This window comes from Citrus sinensis, chromosome 6 (assembly GCF_022201045.2).
Source record: "Citrus sinensis cultivar Valencia sweet orange chromosome 6, DVS_A1.0, whole genome shotgun sequence".
In the NCBI taxonomy this organism is placed as follows: Eukaryota; Viridiplantae; Streptophyta; class Magnoliopsida; order Sapindales; family Rutaceae; genus Citrus; species Citrus sinensis.
In genome coordinates this window covers 21476317-21497966 of record NC_068561.1, presented here as the reverse complement: position 1 = coordinate 21497966, position 21650 = coordinate 21476317, and the positions used below count along the sequence as shown (strand labels likewise).

Here is a 21650-nt window from a genome sequence, read left to right as displayed (position 1 = left end):
GGGATAAACTTTTGGCAAATATGCTTCCAGATATTACAGAATTACCCTGATATTACGCCCTTTTATTTCTAAAAATAATTGTAATTTATTTCTTTAACTACAAACTGATATGGTCTAAACTATATTTTTAGATGTGATAATATTTGGATATATAGCGCCACTCTACAGTCCATTTTATATTTAATGCAGTTGGGACAGTCTTGCGACTACATTTAATTTTGACATGTTTAAACAAAGGTATATGGAACCTTCTTGAGTCTGAAAAAATTCGAATTTTGTGGAAAAGGCGTCAACATTCAAAACTCTCATGGCTAGAACTCAAAGGAACTGTTCCACCAAGTTATCTCTCAAAATTCGTGAAGTACTGATCTGAGTGTAGATTTATCAGATTGAAACTACATGTGCACAAAATTATTTTATTAAGTCTCTATTACACCCGTAAAACGTTACAGTCTCTCTTTCACTACTGTTCTAATGAGATTTTTGCTGTTCCAAACAAGAACCAACGACTCCTTGTGCACTGATGATTGTCTACGAGCCTCAGACCAATTGTGGCATAAATTGCGGTTCTTTGACTTGCATTTTGTTATCTTCACTGTGCTTAAGGAGTACCTGTCAGCATACTGAAATGAATTTCTCAGAGTCAGAATATGATCTCAAATGCATTGTCAAGAAAAGAAGGACGTAGATGCAGTGATAACAAAACTGGAGACATTGCAGAACTATTTTCAATATATATGCATTCAAAGTGGACGTTATTGCCTCAAAATTCCTCTAAGGGATCAATATTAATTTCAGACGGTGAATGATCTCTTAGAAGGTCATGTATACATGCGTGGACCCTTATCATACAATGAGTTTTATCATACAATGGACCCTAGTCATACAATGAGTCTGGGCAGTTATTCATATTTCATGCAATGTTTAAACTTACACGAATAGAGTAAGATGATGGGCACAAACTAATACTGTACAATAAAGGTTGCATAATGTCGAAACTTCTGTCACAGACCCTGATAATAGTTGGGAATCTTTTTTTTTAAAAAAAATAGCCCTCCTGTAACTTACATCTGGAATTTCGAAATTGCCATCACTGGCATCACACAAATCTAATGATACTAGCCGCAGCATTGGCATCTGGTCATAGTAGAAGTCACATGAGTTATATAGGTTGCTATAAACTTGATTTCACCCAAAGAGAAAGGGGGTGGGAATAACTAAGTGACCAATTAAACTTTAGTAGGTATAAGAGATTACCTTTGAAGCAGCATCCAGAATAAAGTCTCTGGGTATTCCTGGGCCCTGCATGTTCACGTCAGCTATTGATGTCAACACTTCTGAAAAAGATAATAAAATCCCAAAATAAAATAGCATCAAATATTCAACTTTAGTCTTTCCCTCAAAAGACAGACAGGCAATGATTAAGATTATAAGACAACACTAACCACAAGGAAATAGGGACTTAATTTATTAGAATTTAGAATCTAGCTCTCTGGACAGCCTCAAATTTTTAAACAAGTCATAATTAAACCATTTTTTGGAAATTGGGTTTTGCGCTAATACTTCGTTTAGAACAAACTAAAAATTATAACATAATTTAGAATACTAAATACTAGAAACTGGAAATTATTTTGAAATAGATTAAAAAAGGAGGAGCTTATTATCTCCTAGGAACTTAAAAATTTTAGTCAAGCTATCCCCAAGTACCTCTAGTCCAAACTTTTCTCTAGGCATTCTAATAAAGTTAGCTTATTATCGCCTTACAAATTAATCTTGATTTTTCTTTAATGTAATGGTCTAAAGATGGTGTAAAATTTATAAAAAACCTGTGGCACTTAAATCTGCCCCAATTACTAGTTTATTCTTACAAAAGATAGCACATCCCCAATTTCCAACAAAATTCATCATCTTCATAAGTATTGTAAACAATATGATCAGTAATGACTCAGAATCTTCTTTAAGGACTGTCTAGAAGCAGCCTCATGAGTCCCTAAATTAAGGTATAATGCCTGTCACAGGACAATAAGTTTAGTGCCAATTATAGTTAATACTAGTTTTCCTTGAAGCAGTCACAAAAAAGATTAAAGTTGAGCTGTGATGTTTCCAAACCAGAAACATTAAATAAAATGTAGAAAAAAATCCATGGTGTCAATAGGATTCACATACTTATATCCTGTCCGGCCTAGTTAGAGGCAAACAGCAAGAAAGTCACATGAAGTACTCCTTGAAAATGGCCAATAAACACACCAGGAAAGTCCTGATTGTCAGATGTTCAACTTGTCTGTGCACGAACTTTTAAGCAGTAGCGCTATGATAATTATGGCCCATTCATCTAACATCAATTTAAATGCATGCAAAGTTCAAAAGAAAAGGTAGCTATAGAAGGCTCACATTATGACGTAGTAAAAGATCTTCAAGAGCTATGCAGTTGAAAAGAGAAGTAACCCCATATGCAGTAATATCTCCACACTCCTGAAGAACAAAATGATCACATATGAAGAGAATTATTTGACAACTGGCCAAAGCATGCAAAACCATAATGCAAGGTTCTTCGCGGCTCAGACATACAGACCAGTTTGTTCCTCTATATTATTAGTTCATTAATTTTGAAGCCACACAACATTTATATACAAGTCACTCGACTAATAAATTATTAATAATCGTATTCACTTTCAATTTTACAGCTCCCTCTGCTGTTACAAGCAAATGCCTATTATATTAACTGTGTAGTATTTCAAAAACCTAAAGAAGTCATAATTAGAATAAATGCTATCAAGAAAATAGAAGAACGAAAAGTTGGCCCTAGTCTAAGAGAGCTGATAGCAGCAAACCTCTAGATGTAATGAAATCAAGCCTGGCCATCCCTGTGAGATAATCAGCTGAGAATCTGTAGAAAAGATAAAACCACAAGGATGAAAAAAAATAGCAGTTATTAATTTTGACAACCAGCAGTTCTTCAAATTGCCTCTCAAATAAAAATAATAAAGAAATCATCGCTGAAGCAGCAGCAGATGGAAATCATCAATAAAGGGTTACATTGGCAACACACTCTTCAAACTATATTGGGAATTCAGCTAACAGAACAGATAATAGAAGAGAGAATATACAAATACAAGCACTGAATAGGCAAGTTGCATGCTATGATTTACAAATGATAACTGCCTACCTGAACTGAGAAGAGTACATCCTACCAATGAAAGCTCAACTAACTGCGAACAGTTCTGTGTCAGAATCACCAAATCATTATTGGTCATCCAAGGAGTTACCCTTTCAAGCTTCAGTTTCCTGAGATTTGGCAAAGGTAACTTAAAGCTGGATATGGATAAATCACCAAGACAGTGGCATATAGCCAAAACTTGCAATCTCCTCAAGGATTCCAGAATGTTTATAATGATAGAATCAGACATCACCTGTAAAGAAACAGAAGTCACCAGCCTCAAGCAAAAGCAATTTTTATAAGCAATAACAACATTGCACAACTAATCTTGAAAAGCAATAAGCAAAGAATGTTGCTTTGCCACCTGTTTGTGATCATCAAATAAGTAAGTTCCCCTCTAAAGAGTCAGAAGAATTGCAATAATTGTCTTAAAACAACAAAATTATCAAGAAATGACATTAAAACCTAATACTGATCTCAATCATTTGAGAGATTAAATAACAAATATTTCCCAGGAGAATCAGACAGTTTTATTATTATTCTAGCATCAGAAGGTACTAGCAAGAGTTTTAATATAACAAGCCTCAAGAAGGAAATATCTCTGTTTGTTACATTCTTTCAATCAAGTGAGAATCATCAACTTATCTTAAAATAGTGAGTCAGAGGCAGCACGAAACAAGAACCTACTTCACACCCAACCCTCGAAACTGTTTCATGATGAGTGGCAGTGTAGATTTAAGCTTTAGGTTATATATACACTCGCAAAAATTAGCACACTCACAGTGTAAGCAGCTCATTAGCTCCAGAACACGGTAGCACATCGTATTCCAATCATGATTGGAAACCAAGTTCAGTTTAACATTTGACTTGGTCAAAACATAACTTTCAGACCCAGAACCATGACTAAGCCAAAAACTCGTAAACTACTTTTATGTCAGACCCTCAAAAGGCATATTTCCAAGATCATGTAAGCCAACAAAATTATCACAATGCCACTGACAGAAACCTTAGAAAATAATTAAAGTTGAAATAGCAATTTCATCTCCTTAGGCAACGTCCAGTCAAAATCTGGCCAAATGACTAGCAGCTGAACCAGCTTATTTTTTGCATCAAAATTGAAGGTCATAAAATGCTTCAGGGTGAGCATAATAATTGCATACTTCAATCATTAAAAAGTTATCTGAAAGGGAAGCATGGCATAGATTTCAACTTTCATGATAGTCAATCACAAACATAAGCCATAAAGCATAAAACCACTAACATAGCATCTCAACTTTTTCAGCAAATAATACCTGAAAATAAAGAACAACTGACTCTAGCATAGGACAAGTTGTGGCCAGCAGTCTTAGTGCATCTTCACCCAAGGATCCACCCAAACCCACAGTTATTGAGTGTAGTAATTTAATTGCAGGCTTCAGAACTTCCAGCGAGAGGAAAGAGAATCCCCATCCCAGTACAATTTCTTCTAATTTGCGTGTCCTGCCTAACTCAGCAAATAGTTCTGCACACGGATAGGAAGAAAATTCTATCCCTCTGCCATTACTTTCCTGTTGAAACAAATTTTTACATCCTCTTGCATTTAAATACTTCAATCCAGAATTTCCGTGGACCATATAAGCTAAAGCAGCTCCAGATATCTGCAATTTTACAATCAAAGTTTATCAGTTTGTTACGTAAAATTTCACCATTTCAAGTTTATAGCATTTATATTTGTTCCAACAACAAAAATGATCCAATTTATGCCTTCTTTCATTTGGTTCTGCACCAACTAACTGTCTCTTAGAATGCTCCCACCAATGCCATGCGTTCATGAACTACTTAAAAAGAAGAGTAACAAATATAGAGATCACACTTTTTGGATAAATAAATACAGTTAGTTCAAATATAATTGCAAAAAAGAAAAATTTAGATAATTCAGTGGAACTACAAGGAAATTGACATTCTAACTCTTAAGCTATGAATCCTATGAAGAAATATGATTCAAATTGGATACTTCTTCTCAAAGGTAAGTGTACGTAAGTGTATTTACTGTGAAAAGAATATCATGATAGTTAGAATACAGAATTTAAGTAGATTTTTTCTATTTGAAAGGAACTTTTGACCAACTGGTCTTGCATTTGAGTAGCCACATTGTTGATTAATTAAACGACGATGATGTGTTTGTTGTCAGGTTGTGGTGGTCGTGTTTTCTTCATGTTCACCTGAGTGTTAAAAACGTAAATTTTATTGTTGGTCCTTACCTAATAGCTTAAATTTTTAGGTCAAGTGTTGACTTAACAAAGGGAAAGATGATAGGAAAATCTATTTTCCAAACCCTTAACAATTAAAAATATTTTTGATACCTTTTTAAATGTTTCTTAAATTTTCAGATTCAAGCTTGTTGATACCTGAATATTAATGACCAAACAATTTTCCCGTATTTGATATACGCAAAAGTAAATGGTAGCTTCATTAAAGGCAACAGTCCATATAATAACTAACCATTGTATTTGAAACGTCAAGCATCTCCAAGGAAGAACCTGAGAAATTATAAAGAGCTTTGTCTGCTAGTTGAGTGCCGCTCAAGCAAAGACTCTTCAGCTTTCTTGCTTGACACATGAGCTCTAGAAGATACATCCCATCAACACCTGCAAAAAACGTTATTGATCATACATATAAAGATCTGAGTACATCTTGTCAAAAATCTTCAAACAATTTTTAAAACTGTTATAGCACGAGAGAGCAGAAAAAAACCAACTCAATCATGAAACAAGTGGGGTTGATTCACAAACTAGGTAACAACTTTATACCAGCCAAGTGTCTAAATCCTGTTATATCATTATCAATCACATCTTTCATGCCGCAGCCTCCACAAGGGAAGGAAGATGCCCAGAAAACATGAGTCAAGGCTACAATGAGGGACATGATAACCCATCTTATATATGGCAGCCGTACTAAATTGCATTAAAAGTTCATTACGATATTTTTGTGAGGTTCAGAACATACTTTTAGAGGGTATATTGCCAAACCACAAGCAAATTTGGAATATGGAATCACGGCGTTCAAATCTGGGGGAATTAAATTCCTCCTAAAGCCAGTCAAGGTACATGAGAAGACTTAATGGTTTTGGCTTATCCTTTGATGGTGTACAGGAGGCTTTTCTTGTCTGTCAAAACTGTAAAATCAGTGATGATACCAAACATTGCCGAACGCAAAGAAGGCTACACACAAGACATAACAACCTAAGTATTCTCTAGAAGAAGTTAATAGCCACGTGAAGATATCAAAAATAAACATAATCCATTAGAAACCATCTCACATCAAAGTCATCGGCAGGGTGCAAAAAGAAGGAACTGGATTGTAAGTAAATTTATGAGAAACAACATGAAAAGATCTGTATGTCACACAAAATGACACCCCAAATATAACCAAAGATAGAGAGAGGATGCAAGTTCTTAACACCAAGTAGCCAACATAAAGCTCTCCTAAATTGACTCAGGTTATTTTTTAAAAAGAAGAAATCTAAAGGCTTGCCAATTGCCACCTCTGGATTGTTACTGCTTTTGAGGTTTCCAGTTATTTTAAAAACCATATTCATCCCCTTTGGCTATTAATATATCAGGCCCCTTGACTACGGTTTTTGGAATGCAAAGAATCTCTGAAGACAATTTAAAGTTCCATCTCAGTAGATTTGTCTGAACAGAAAAAGTGGAAACAAGAAATAATACTTACCATTGCAGCAAGCCATATGCAGCATCTGAAGATTGGACGCCAATGTGTTGAAATTTCTCTTTCCACATAAAGCAGAAGAATTACAATAGGGGACCTCCGAGCACAGAGCTCGAATTGAATACACACCAAAAGAAGTATCGCAAACTATGATAGACTGCAGTTTAACACATCTCCGTATGAGATTTGATATGCAGACATCAGTTACTGAAACGCACCCTTTAATGTTTATGTAACCTAAAGAAACACAGTATTTTGAGATAAACTCCAGATCGGCATCTGACAAAAAGAATTAGAAAAAAGTTAGTTTGTTGACCAATTAGGCGACAGACAACCCATGCTCATGGAGAACAGAGCAACAGCTAGTAACAAGAATCCAATAAGTAAATGTACACTAATTTGAAATTTCCCAGAAGAATATCAAAGATGGAACGATAAAGGGGCTTGTCACCATATCCTAATTAAAATAATATTGACCAAAATAACTCACATAGATGTATATTTAACTCCTCCGCAGCACTACAAGTTAACAATTCAGTGCACCACAGTTATTAACATTTCATGGGAGAACTTTCTAGATAGTATGCATTGAGGCCACCAATATGGCCTTAGTGTGGAATCAGCCTGAATAAAGAGATTTCCATTCTCCATTAAACTTTGAGTAATACCACACATACAAGCTAATAATACAAACCCCACCACGCAAATTGACATGTTGTAATACAATTGGATGGGCAACAGAAAAATGGCAATATTTTGCCATGCCATCAGTTTTTATTTATTGCGTTAAATTTTTTCAGTTTACTAGTCCAATTCCAAAACAGTATGTCAATTGTTTGAATGATTTTGTTAGATTTGTTTGGTTGTGTAGTATTATTCTTAAAAATCATTGCAACATGTAAAAATATGTGTGCTACTGCCTCCATGACAAGAACAAGATAAAATATTCTCCGATGGGAAAAAAAAAAAAAATCATTTTGTCTAGTGTATGAAAAGTGATACAAGCAAAAACACATAGTAACAGCTCACCACACATGTCACTGCGGCCCTCTAAGGTGAGTTTTGTGATTTTTGATGGCGATGGCCCTGAATGATAAACTGATGTAGCATACAAAGAACTATCACCAGCAATAGACTTATTCAATACTAGCGGCATTAGTGCAGAACTTGAGGATACAACTGATACTTTTGTTGGTATAACTGGACTTGGGTCAACAGTCAAGTCAACTTCACAGAGCATTGGGCACTTCTGCACCAATTTATGGAGATTGAGTGTCTTGAAGTTCAAATGATAAGCTGCTTTTATTGTTCTCAATGATGGAAATGACTTGGAGAAGCACTCAACGGCAGATTCCAGATGCAGGGCATGACATTTGCAAATGTTAACCTCCTGTACTGCTTCAAAGGACAAAATTGGCAGAAAACCTAATGGAATTCGACTTTGATCTTTGTCAAGACATTCAAAGATCTTCCTTGATGTTGGGTCCAAACAATGCGACAAATCAAGCACAGATAGGAGCAGTATTGCTGATGTCATCTGAGGACAGCCGGAAAGATTCACCTTCTGCATAGGGAAAAAATAATTTAGATAATCATAAAACTATGCTAAAGGGATGGAATCTGAATAGTGTAACAAAAAATTAAGGCAGGTCAATTCTGCTATCTGTATCCATTCACAGACATTATTAAAGATGTTAGAAAACTAATTAACATGGCCTTTCATTTCTTCAAGAATTTGGTAAAGTTCTCTCTCCCCACCAACACCCCCCCCCCAATATGTATACATGCAAGGAAAAAGGGAAAACAAGACTCCCCATTCCAATTCGAGCACCATAAAATTGCGTTATGGAACATTAAGCAAAAGCATAAAAATAAAATTGAAAAGACACCAAAAGTAATGGTAAGTTAACTTTGATAACTAAAGGTTATCCAATTAAAGTGTGATTTCGTACAGTTAAATTAACCTAGAACATGTGAAAAAACCCTCAACGAGAGACGGAGGATTTAAGAATCTAACTTCCTTTACCCCCATCTCCTGGAAAACTGTTCCAATGGATAATTTTATGCATGCAGAACCAATTTTATATTGACAGGGAAGCATCACAAGATGCAACTTTTGTACTGCCTCCGCATTAATCAGCTATTAACCTGGTCATATCGACCCTCAACCTCACTAAAAAAGCAAAAATTATTGCATGGCTTCATGTCAACAGTAGCAAAATGAATACCTCTGAATATTCTGTCAACCGAATCCTGAGATGTTTCAGCTCAACATCCTCCAAGACTTTTATTAAGCATGCAGGGTGAAATTTCACCAGCCTTAAAATTGAATTAACACTCTCGTCAGAAAGCTTAGAGAAATATGATGACCTTCTTTTCCCTAAACAGAAGAAAATTCAAGTAGCATAATCAAAAGATTAGATGAAAAACTAAATGAAAGAACAGTCTTAAGGCAGTGCAACAGAAAAAATCCAGAATGTCACATACCTGCAGCAAACCACAGCGGCAGAATGCTTATTCGAATCTGTTCAACACAGAAACAATGAATAAGTTCATTGAAGAAATCATAATCAACTGAAAGATTCAATAAATTTCTCAAATAGAAAGACTCGCATATGGTCTTATTTAATTTTTTTCTTAACCTAAAAACTATAATTAATCAGCAAAATTAATTTCTTTTCCACTAGAAGATAATGTGCAATGGCTAGAGCCAATTATATGTTTTCTTACAGTTATAGTTTAGGTAAACCCAACTTATAGGAAAATTTGAAATCAATTTTTCTGATTAAAAGAGACAGATGACGTGCTTTACTGTTTAACTTCATGAAGAATAATAGAGCTGTCACAGAATCTAATATCCGTCAATCACGTAAGAGCAAGATCAACTAAAATCTTAACACGTGTAAATTTCTAATCGCATAGCATGTTGCAGAGCATACCTGTTGCCCATTTACTGGTTCTAGCACATATTTTCCATCCTGTGATATCTAATCTTATGAACTAATAAGAGTTTTATAATTGCTTTAAAAGCAATTTTTCATAGATTTTCGATAAATTAGCAGCCATATTGTATTAAGGACCTAATTCAACACACTATGGATAGAGGATCAAGCGTGTTCAATGCCTTACAATATTCTTTTGAGAAAATCAAAATAAAGATTGGTTCAAGTAAAACAGCAGTTCAAGTCCTAATAAGAGAAAAGATAGCAACCACTTGGTCAATATCTTTCCCCGCATTCTACAGTCCACCAATACATATGGCAACAGACTTCTAAGTACAACCAGTCTCAAATATATCCAAAAGAGCATATTTTTACCAATACAACGTCATAATTATTTCCCCATCCAATACCCCCTCTACACCACAAAAGTAAAGACCACCTGCCCTATAGAATATCAAATTTAGATCCTCAACCTGAGCAATAAAACATCAATACATACCTCTTTTAAAATTGTCAAATCATCCTCAGCTCTGTTTGAGGATTCCAATTGTGCTATGTTAGCATCAATCCATATTAAAAGTGCATCAGAAAGATGCATCTCACTGTAAAAGAAAACTAGAACATCAGTATTCCAGAAAAAAGATGATGTAAACAATTAATCCAGTTTTTCAAGGGATAGTTGACAGACCTGTCCACCGTCAAAGAGGGATGCTTTACGCACTCTAACAGCAAGCTGTAGGGAATATTTACAAAACTTTTATGAGACATGGCCCACATCTGCCAAGAAAAAGCCACTGTCCATCAGCTTCCGTTGATGACAAATGAAAGCCAGAAAAGCTGGATTCTACATGGTAGCTGCTCAAAAACTATATGAAAGCCGAGTACTCACAAAATTTCGTGCAAGATATCCTGCACAGAATTGTGGAACAAAATCGTTTGCTGCAACATATAGCAAATTTCTCCATTAGAACAAGTACTGAAACATGAACATCAAACATTATACTACGGGTATTGAATAGCATAATTATTCTTCTTATTTTTAATCAATTATAACAATATTTAAAAATCAGCTACTTCTTACCATGCTCTAAACCAAAGTTCCATATGTGAATCAAATCTTCCAAATGTATTTGGTGGAGCTCATTATCTTTGGAAAAACAAACATCAGAAAACCAACTTCTACACTCCAAGATGAGCCTCTCCACCCCAAAATAAAGTGCACCCTAAAATAGCAACAAAGACTTTAAAAGTCTGTAAATCAAAAAGTTTATCTAATTGGAGATTTGTTTAATTGATCTCATTCTTCATTATAGCAGTGACATAAGACATTTTGCATTTGCAGGGATAGTAATATGTATATATATATATATATATAGTGGAAGTTTATGCAAAAATAGACTATGCGATTCCATACCTCAAATAAAGCGAGAAAATTATCAGAGGTAACATCCAGCGGACAGCCATATATACACTTTAAAATATCAATAAATGTTTCCAGGTTCCATTGGATAGAAATATAATCCGAGCTTGACTCACTGCAGGCCGCAAAAGTAAAGCCCAACCTTCAGACTAGTCGCATGAAAGCATTCAAACAGATATCTATGTACAAAGATGTTCATTACTTAAACCTATACAGCTCACAACTTAGTTTTACGTTTCATTATTTTTTTTCTTCTTCGTTCCATCAAAATCAAAACCTGTTATATAACAATTAGCAGAAACCTAGTACGAAAGTTTATAAGCTTTAATAATTTCCTAACTAAAATATAACCAAATTTTACCTAAAGCTTCCACCGAGAAGGCCTTGGAAATACGAAGACTGTTCAATGAGCCTGTAATTAATATCTAAATAAAAGTTTATTATGAAAATGAAAACCAAAGGAAAAAGCAATAATAGCAGTTTAATTTCGGAATGTTGACTGGCCTATCACGAGAAGCATGCACTTTCACTGTTTGGTGATGGAGAATAGTATCCAAATCCCAGCTTCGAATATCATTTGTTGAAATGAGAATTTCTCCATCTTCAGCAATATCTGCTTCGATCGGTATCGGATTAAGGTTTGTGCAAGTGAGAACGACGAAGATATCGTCTGAGCTTGAGGCCATTAACTAGAAACATATACTGGAGAAGGCTTCGAATTGGAGATGGAGTGTGTTTGGTTGATGAGAAATTGAAGGATATGAAAGGAGAAAATAGAGCCTAGTTTTCGAAACTTAACTTTAGCTAGTAGCTAGCGTCTTCTGATATTTTTCTTCGTTTTTTATTTTTAGAAAGCGCGCCGATTTCTACCGTTCTTGACTCTTTTAAGTTGGTAGATGAATAAAAACTTAAATTCCAATTGTTACTTTAAAGCTACTTATACTATATATGAAAATATTTTTAAGTTAAATAATTCTGACAAAATTATAAAATTGATTTAACTAGTTTTCTTTCTGTTGTTTTTAGAAGTGACGGTAGTGGTGAGAGATGAACAGAGTCCGAATGTCTAGCTTGAGCAATGATGGTTTCATCCGGATCTTCTGTGATCACACGCAGCCACGGGAGAAGGAAAAATACAATGCCAAGGACTACAAAACAACAAAAAGAAAATGCAAAATCTGGTGAGAGCTCTACTGCAATACTCTTCTTGATCAGATAGATATTCACTGGTACGAAAGCTACTACGGTTACAACAACTGCAAGGGAAAAACCCTGATTCCCTAAGTACAAGTTCTGCTAAAACAACTCAAACTCAAGCTGCTCTCCTGTAGCTTTACACTCCAAATACTTGCTCTTTTGAGGTACCATATCTTGAATTCCATAATCATAGAAGTCAGGTAGCTCTGGTGGAATTGCACAGCGAATAAGTGCCCAGTTTAAGCCCTCAAAGAACGGATGCTGCTTTATCTCTGCAGCACCTTTCTGGGATCCCAGTCGATTCTCAGGTTCCTTTATCAACAACCCTCTGATTAGATCCCTTGCCTGGAAACTAATAAGAGGGCTATCAGGGAATTTGAGGCTTTGCATTACCACATTGGCTAATGTTTCTTCATTCCCAGAACCTTTAAAGGGTGTTCTTCCGTATAGAAGCTCATAAAGAAAAATACCAAATGTCCACCAATCAACAGCAGCTCCATGGCCCTCTCCTTTGATGATCTCAGGAGCCAAGTATTCATGGGTCCCAACAAACGAATTGGATCGTGCATCTGTAGGTTCTGCCACAAGCTGTGGCAACGATCTTATCTGGGCCGCAGGGTCAGCTTTTGGTTTCCTTGTTTTTGCAGTAGCAGGTAAAAACCTAGGACTAAAGCACGGAACTTGACAGGTGGGTTCAATGCAAAATGGCTGAATGCAGTTAGATTCCGTGCATGGACCTGACACCCTTGCAGGATCCATATTGGATGAAGATTTCAGGAGAGTTGGACTCACAGAACATCTGAGTGACAGATCAAAATCTGTCAGCATGATGTGGCCATCTTCTCGAACGAGAATGTTTTCTGGTTTCAAATCCCGGTAGATAACTCCAAGCATGTGCAAGTACTCCAGAGCAAGGAGGACTTCAGCAACATAGAACCTGCACAAACAATTTATTGCTTGCTCAATGATGTGAATGAATAAGCAAAACAAGAAGACAAGTTATCAGAAATAAAAATTACAACAGCACATCCAACTTCAATTTCAGCATCACCACAAAGGAAGATACAAGTGCCCCTCAGGATCCATACAAAGGACATTCTTCTGAAATTTTAGCTGCGCATGTGAATTACAATGAGCCAATGGAGCCCTCACATTGCATGATAGTGGCGACTTAAGTTAACCATAAAATGCCGAACCATCTGATTGTTCTTAAGATTAAGATGCATGAATGGCCATAAGTGAGTAGAGACAATATTCCAGAACTACATAAACCTTTTATGTATAACACAGAATGAATAAAGTAAATCATGTTCTTTGTACTGAAGCACATTTTTCATCCAGTCTTTTTTTCCTTTTTTTCCCTTGTTCTTTGTAGTTTATAATGTCTAGAGAGAAATCAAATGATAGAATGTAATATAATTCGAGTGGACCTTTAGTCAAAGAATTATACCTTGCTGCTGGTTCGGAAAAACACTTGCCAAGCTGCTTCTGCCTAAGGACGTGTAGATCTCCACCAGGACAATACTCCATAACTAAACATGATAAATTATCTGATGTGAATTGAGAATATAATGTAGGAAGAAAAGGATGATCTAGCATTCTCAGAATCTCTCTCTCTGTCTGGGCCCTCGGCATCTTTTTCCTTCTTGCCAAAAATTCATTGTCCATGACCTTTATAGCAAATAGGCAGTTTGTACCAATTAGCTCAGCAAGATATACAGTCCCTATATCTCCACAACCGAGCTTCTGTAGAAGATTGAAATGCCTCAACCCTATGGACCCATACTGCAATCTAACATGCCGAATAGCTTCCCACCTCACATCTGCCGACATGTGAGGCCTGTTGCCACAACTAGATCCACTTAAATTGCTGTCATCACTGTTGCTTGTACTGCTGCTATAGTCACCAAGGCTACTCTTTGAACTTTGGGAAAATTCCCCCTTACTTTTTGTTTTTCCAACAATAGGCTGGCTTCTGTCACTGTCATTTGGAATGAAGTCTGGCTCAATAATACCAGTAGTAACACTTGTAGAGATAACTTCTGCACTAACACTGGTCAAATTGGAGACAGTTGAATCTTGATAGGGTAGATTACTGGCATTTTTTAAAGCACAATGGCATCTCTGGCAAATTAGCTGAGTTGAACTAGGCTCCAATTGACTTCTGACTTCACTGTAAAAATTAGAAGAGCAAGGAGAAGAAGCTGAATCCTGTTTTACTTTCTTCTTAACTGCACCTTTCTTCCTCAGGACCTGTTTAGCTACACGTGGGCTATTTCTTGATATCTTGGTTACCCTGCTGCCATTGCTCGAGCTTGAAGAAGGCACGGCATGCAACCTGCCTTTCCGTCCTGACTTTACAGTTGATGTTCTGTTTGCTAATTTGCTTGGGGCAGAGACATTTTTTTCTTGCTCTGGTAAGTCAACAGTATCAGAAGAAGAAGGATGGGCAGGTACATGCTTCTCCTTTTGTGCTATTTCCACCTTTACTGCATGAGTTCCTACATTGGTTGATGTAGAAATAATCTCATCTTGCATCCGCGCGGTCTGAGGACCACTTTGTGTTGGAACAGCCAACCGAGGAGAAGAATGAGCTCTCTGGTTGGTTCCAGTACTACCATCTGTGGTTGGAACTGTGAGTCGAGATGAAGATTGAGCACCTTTGTTGGTCCCTGTAGAATTCTGAATTGTTGAAGAAGCAAACCGAGGAGAAGAATGTGCACTTTGGTTCGTCACAGCAGCATTTTGAATAGTTGGAACAGAAAATTGAGGGGCATAATGAACACTTTGATTGGTCCCTGCAGCATTTTTCATTTTGGGAGTAGCATATTGTGGAGAAGAGTGAGCACTTTTGCTGGTCCCACTAAAATTTTGCCTTTTTGGAACAGCAAATAGAGGAGAAGAATTAGCACTTTGACTGATTCCCATAGCATTTTGGAGAGTTGGAATGGTAAATTGAGGAGAGGAATTATCACTTTGGTTTATTAATTTCATCTTTGGCACTTGAAGAGACGGAGGCATCTTCTGTGAAGAAGTTAGCTGGCTTTCTTCAGGCACCAGAGATATTTCAACCATATTCCCCTTCCCTTCATCCATAAGAAGGCCAGATCCACTGGCAGGTTCAACTACCTTCGTATTGTACAAATTTTTAATCCTGCCAGCTTCTGACATCACAGAAGAACTGGTAGACTTTGATATTCGTTTCATAGCAGCCATTTCCGAAGCTTTTGTGATACTAAGTTCCCTTAATGCTTGCTTCAGAGAGACTGGTTGAGAAGTCCCCAATCGCGGTGAATGGGGCACACTAATTGGCTTTTTTAAGTCACTTTTCCGCACTGGGCTCATACTTGTGCCTACCTCATGTGAAAGACCCCAACCTTTGGTTGAATTTTTAAGACTGATAGCCTGAAAAAGCTGATTAATATCATCTTCTAGAGATTCATTGTATGCCAATTTCAGTACACGAGGCTTCTGATCTTTGTCCATCACACTTGATCCAGAACTAGGCCGGTAAGTTCTTCGAGAATTTTGAACTGAATTCACCTCTTCCCCTGCTTCCACAATTTCACAAGAACCAGGAAATGAACCCATTACTTTGGAAACTCACAGCCAACTTAATTCACTCAGACTCAGTACAAAAAGGAAGGTCGAAGATATCCTTATAAGTTTAAACTAATCCATTTCTCGGAAATTTCAGGTAGTTGAATTTGCAACCCATGTCGTCTAGGCCCTCTCTGATTATGCAGATTCTAAATCCCCTTTTGTTCATTAGGTCTGTTCAAACAATCCCAAACAGAAATATCCATACCTAACATAACTGCAAAGTTTCAAAAGGGTTAGCCAAACCGAAGAAAATAACAAACAAAAGAAAAGTAAAAAACTGATTAGTTCATCCCTCCACAGATAGTTCCAGGCAATCCACTAACATTCTAAACCCTCTAAATAAAAACAAACTATTACGTTCCAAATTTGCAATTACTGCAATTACTAACCTCAATTCTACACTTGCACACATCTTACTCTTAAAAACATCGGTAGCACTTTAAAGTAACCTTACAATCTAATCAGAATCCAATTAAGCTGTGCTATAAAATCATTTTATAAAAAAATGCCAGATTTAAAAATATACAAAAAATAGCAAATTTTTGTTTTTTTTTTTTGGGTGAAATGGTGCAACCTTTTTTACAAAAACTAAAAAAATGAATCAAAAAAAAAATGGTCTCACTAGCTCAATGAAATGCAAATTTAAATATATATATATATATATATATATATATATATATATATATATGAGAAATGCAGAAAATGATACCGAGAAAAGCAAGTTAAACACTAAGAAAAGATCCGAAACAGGCAAACAGCAGCTAGGAAATGCATACATATAAACAGGCAACCAAAGAGTGAACTGAGATCGGAGAAAGAAGCGGTTACCTGAAACGATGTTGGTTCACTTACGGGCGAATAGAGTGACTTAATCAGATTCGCGACTGAAAAACCCTAGAGGAACTTGAGAGAGAACGAAGAAGAAGAAGAAGAAGAAGAAGATTAGAAGAAGTATGTGTATTATACATACATGTGTAATGCGTTTTCTTTTTTTTTTTTCACATTTTGGCTCTGATTATTTTGAAGATTATGGGCCCCACCGTATATGTTTGTGGGTCCAGAGTCAGTGAGTGTAGACACCCGAGTACCCGACGTGTCGACTGCTTTAAAATCTAGAAACTAAAAAATTAAAAAACAGAGAGTGAGATTTTTGAGATAGAGATTGTGAGAGGATAATTAATAGGGTAACCATAATACGACAAATACAAAAATTAATTTGTACAGTTTTGTTTGAAATGTACGAATTTAAATTTCTCCGTTGTATAAATTGAGAGAAAATTAATTTTAATAATATATGTACTGAAGACCGTAATTTCCTTCTTTTTTTTTTTTTACTTTTATCGTTCTCGAGAATTAAAGTGATTAGCTTTATGAAGAAGTTTATGATATTATTAATCAAAGGTGATGATTATACAGTAGAAAAAGGTGGGAAGCGAATTCCGATGATGAATAAAATGAAATTTAATGTTACAACTTGCAACCCCGAAAACAAACGTGCCGGCCCGCTCCTTTTTTTCTTTTTCATCAATTAATTTTGACAAAATGCATTTACACTTCTCAAGTGAAAAAGGAAAAAAATTCTCATGAAGAATCCAATATTTATGTTTCAGCATTAATTTCTTTTTTTGTTAATATTATGATTGAATAATCTCATACAAAGAGCCCGCAAAGGCCTGCGGCACAAGTATTTCACACCTTGATATTGAGAAAATTTCTCTTAAGTAATAGACATACCTCACATAAGTTTAAATATTTATACACAGATTCTAATATATGTGTCAAGATCCGTACCAACTTAATTTTTTCAATACTTACCTCAAGCAAATCTAAGCCAAAAATATAAACTCAAGGAAATAAATAAACTTTTAAAATCAAGTAATGGAAATATTTCTAATCAACTCAATTAAAGAATTATTGGTTGAATAAAAATATAAAATAATATAAATAAATCATGTTGACCAAGAGATATTTAATTCAATCAATGAATTAATATAATATCAGTTTGTATAAAATAAATTTATACAAGAGTTTGTGGCTATATCATTACTCAATAAATTTTATATGAAATAAATTATTGTAAACATCGACTTGCCTCAAATTTTATTAAGAAGATAAAAAAAAAAGGAACAAATCTCTTTTCATCCCTAGGGTTTGATATAATAGCTCATCTCATCCTTATTTTTTAAACAATAGCCCATTTCATCCTTATTTTTCAAACAATAACCCAAAATAACCTTCCATAAATTTACAATTAGTTTACTCTATAATTTATTGAGGACAAAATAGGATTTTCAGTTGAATAAATGCAAAACTTTTTAAAATATAAATTTGAAGAATAATTAAACAACATTTGACTTTTTGTATAAATTTAAAATTTAAAATTTAAGGATAACTTAATAAAACAAAAATAATACTAAAGAATTTGCAACTTGGGTGTGTGTTTATTGATTTTTTTAATGAAGTCAACTAAAATAATAATAATAATAATAATAATAATAATAATAATAATAATAATTTTTTTCAATCAAGAATCACTGTCTATAGTAAGATTAAGAATAAGCTAAAAGATTTAAAAAAAATACAATCCAATGTAGTGTATTTGATTCGGTAGTATTTTTAAATATATGCTGTAATGTATTTATTGCATATTTTCTAAGTAAATGAAGAAGTTTGTAATTACTCTTGATAGAATAACAGTACTGATTGATTATTTATTTATTTATCTCGACCATATTAAAGTTAAGGATAAGTTAAAGGATAAAAAAAATTACTATAGTACCTGTGAAATCCATGTTTTTTTCTTAAATATATATTTTACATATTATTTAATGTTATTATTGTTTATTTATTAAGTTATCCTTAAAGCTATATGTTTTTTATTTGTGTTAGAGAGTTTATTTTAAAATAATTCATCATTATTTAGAAATCTTATTTTACTCTCAATGAATTATATAGTATAATAGCAGTAAATTAATGAAATTGTGTTTTGGGCTATTGCTTAAAAAATAAGGATGAAATGGACTGTTATTTAAACAGTAAAAATAAAATGAGTTATTACATCAAACTTTAAGAGTGAAAAGGGCATATTCTTTAAAAAAAATCATCAGCTCACCTATTTTTTTTTCTCATCATCTAAATAAAAATGAGAGAAAGTGAAATTTATGATAATTTAAAATTATATTTTAAAAGTTGTCGAAGAAAATAATTCAAAATTTACCCTAATAAAATACCAACCGCATATTAAGAGGGATGTAAATTGGAAAATCAATAATGACTGTATTGGCAAACAAACACGTACTGATGTTCCATGACATTTGACGAATTCAACTCAGTTAATTTTACCAAGGAAGCCCGTTGTATAATTAATTAACCATGGTTGTTGACGTAACGACAATACAGCTCACCATTCAATAATTGAAGATAAAAAACAGTGTCAGTCTGTGATAAGCAGCAGGATCTCGGGATAGCCAGTATTCTTGCTGTATCATCTGGCCTTGACCACACATTTTCTGTTCTCTTTTTAACTCTTCTTTGGCTTCTTCCTTCATCGCCCACATCGAATTTTTCCATCAAATTATTATTATTTTTTTTTATTGCATATCACCTTTGAAATTCAAATTAACCTGCTAATTGTAATTTTTCCCTTGATATTTTTCTTTTATTCTTTCTGGGAGGGAAAGGGGGGCGGGGGGGTGTTCCGTCGCTTTCAACTCATATGACTGAGACTACTTCGTCTGCCTTGCCCGTGTAATTTAGAATTTTTCTTTTTGTTTATTTTATAACACCAGAATAGATTAGGAGATTACTTTTTTAAGTATTATTAACTATTAACGCTACATTTGGAAATTGGAACTATTGTCTAGTTGTTGTATCTCTAAAATAAAATAATTAAAGTATTTGGTAAATATATTCAAGTTTATTTTATTTATTAAGCCAACTTTACCCCGCATTTATTTCATTAAAAAAATCTTTTTACACATGACTATCTTTTATAACTTATAATTCAAAGAAAAAAGTTACAGTTATTTAATTACAACCCATTGATTATAATTTGTTATAACTTTAGCAAGTGATGAGGATAATACAATAATGAACTTAAGAATCATTACAATAGACAACATGCTTTACTTTAGACGAATCAAATTTGTAAAAAGTTTTTTTTTTTACCGACTTAAAAATAGGTAAACGTAGAATTGAAGACGAAATAAGAACATCTTTTTTTTTTCTAATTTTACATAAAATTTTCAAATAAATTTACTTTATAAAGGTTTAAGAGAAGACAAGAAAATGAAATTTCCTTCTTGCATTGCATTATTAGTATGAAACATCGTTCAATTTTGCCTGCCTTGGAAATTGAAGGTCGTCTCGCGATAAATAACCAATAATGAAACAGAAGCTGCTACAAAACAGTAAACATAGAAGAGTTAAATCAATCAATTTTTAAGCTCCCGTCATCTTTTTTTCTTTTTTTTTTTCCTTTAAGTAATAATTTGATCGAGGAAAAATAATGCCTACGTATTGTCTTTTCGTGGCCCGTGATCTTGTGGTTGTGGTATAAATTAAATTCATTAAAAATCCAAAGCAGCCATGAAACAAATTTTTGAAAATGAATTTTTGCAATGATGCCCTGATGCCACCGAACTTCGTTTATTTTGTTTTATTTTATAAGTACATTGCTTGGCCTCGGATCCTATGACACCCCTGCCACGTTTTTTTCTATTGCCAACGCCTCTCTCTCTCCTTGTATTTTATTCGTTACAAGTTGTTGGGTTCCACTGAGTCGGATAATATTCTCTTATAATACAATTTTTATTTTATTTTATTGTAATTAAGATTTGATCTCTAATTTTTCATATAAAATAAGATGATTCTACCGATTGAAACGCGTAATGAAAGCCCACCAAACATAATAAATCCTTAGATTTTAATAAGAATGAGTTTTGGTCACCAATAATGCCTTCCACTAAGCAGAAACAATGTCCATTGATGGTTTAATTCTAAAATACGCCACCCACATTTGAAAACCTAAAGAAATGAAGATACTTTTATTAAAGTTATTAGACATGATTTTATCATTAGTATTAGACATGGTTTAATGCTAAAATACGCCACTCACCTTTGAAAACCTAAAGAAATGAAGATACTTTTATTAAAATTATTAGACATGATTTTATCATTAGTATTATCCTTGATTCAAATATTAGAATTGTGTTTTTATATATTTTACTTATATATACTCGCAATTCATGAATGGATCATATTTATTTCCTAAAAGGTCATAACAATGTTCCCTCACATAAACACACTAGAAGCAAATTCACTCTCGTAAGAATAAAAAAAAACACAAACAAGATATATTATACCAATGGATAATTATTTGTTGCTTGAGTTGTGCCCAAATCTTATGTTTCTCCCTCAGAGGCTCAGATCAATCAATTTCAAATCTATTACACATGAGGTCAATCTTATGGGTATCATCTCAATCACTGCATATTTATTCTCATATTTACGAAACATTTGAATTTATATGCTATATGAGAGACATGCCACACTTTATTCTGTGCACTTAAATTGGATTGTTTTCAGAAATTTTAAATTTTTTGATCAACCAATTTCATTAATA

General features: G+C 34.3%; 2 protein-coding genes across 11 annotated transcripts; both read right to left on the bottom strand.

Moving 5' to 3' along the window:
• Nucleotides 1-273: 273 nt before the first annotated feature.
• Nucleotides 274-12148, bottom strand: LOC102612681 (BTB/POZ domain-containing protein FBL11). Of its 10 annotated transcripts, XR_003065871.2 has the most exons (20): nt 11732-12147; nt 11589-11639; nt 11222-11342; nt 10889-11030; nt 10697-10746; nt 10496-10584; nt 10307-10409; nt 9353-9389; nt 9094-9245; nt 7895-8429; nt 6869-7144; nt 5639-5784; nt 4450-4794; nt 3167-3410; nt 2832-2887; nt 2392-2472; nt 2167-2223; nt 1258-1337; nt 1069-1137; nt 589-623 (listed from the first exon to the last, which is right to left on the bottom strand). XR_003065871.2 is itself a non-coding variant. In XM_006481759.4 (19 exons), exons 1-19 carry the CDS (start codon nt 11911-11913, stop codon nt 447-449), a joined length of 2901 nt encoding a protein of 966 aa, XP_006481822.1. In that variant the 5' UTR covers nt 11914-12144; the 3' UTR covers nt 274-446. The 10 variants fall into 10 exon arrangements, 4 of the variants coding, with proteins under 4 accessions (XP_006481822.1, XP_052299847.1, XP_006481823.1 ...); XM_006481759.4 differs by lacking the exon at nt 2167-2223 and having other exon boundaries at nt 274-623; nt 1258-1302; nt 11732-12144; XM_052443887.1 differs by lacking the exon at nt 2167-2223 and having other exon boundaries at nt 274-623; nt 1258-1302; nt 11589-11652; nt 11732-11894.
• A 246-nt stretch (nt 12149-12394) lies between these two features.
• LOC102612377 (serine/threonine-protein kinase KIPK2-like) lies at nt 12395-17020 on the bottom strand. Its single transcript, XM_006481758.3, has 3 exons — nt 16856-17020; nt 13875-16241; nt 12395-13361 (listed from the first exon to the last, which is right to left on the bottom strand). Exons 2-3 carry the CDS (start codon nt 16013-16015, stop codon nt 12524-12526), a joined length of 2979 nt encoding a protein of 992 aa, XP_006481821.1. The 5' UTR covers nt 16016-16241; nt 16856-17020; the 3' UTR covers nt 12395-12523.
• Nucleotides 17021-21650: the final 4630 nt, after the last annotated feature.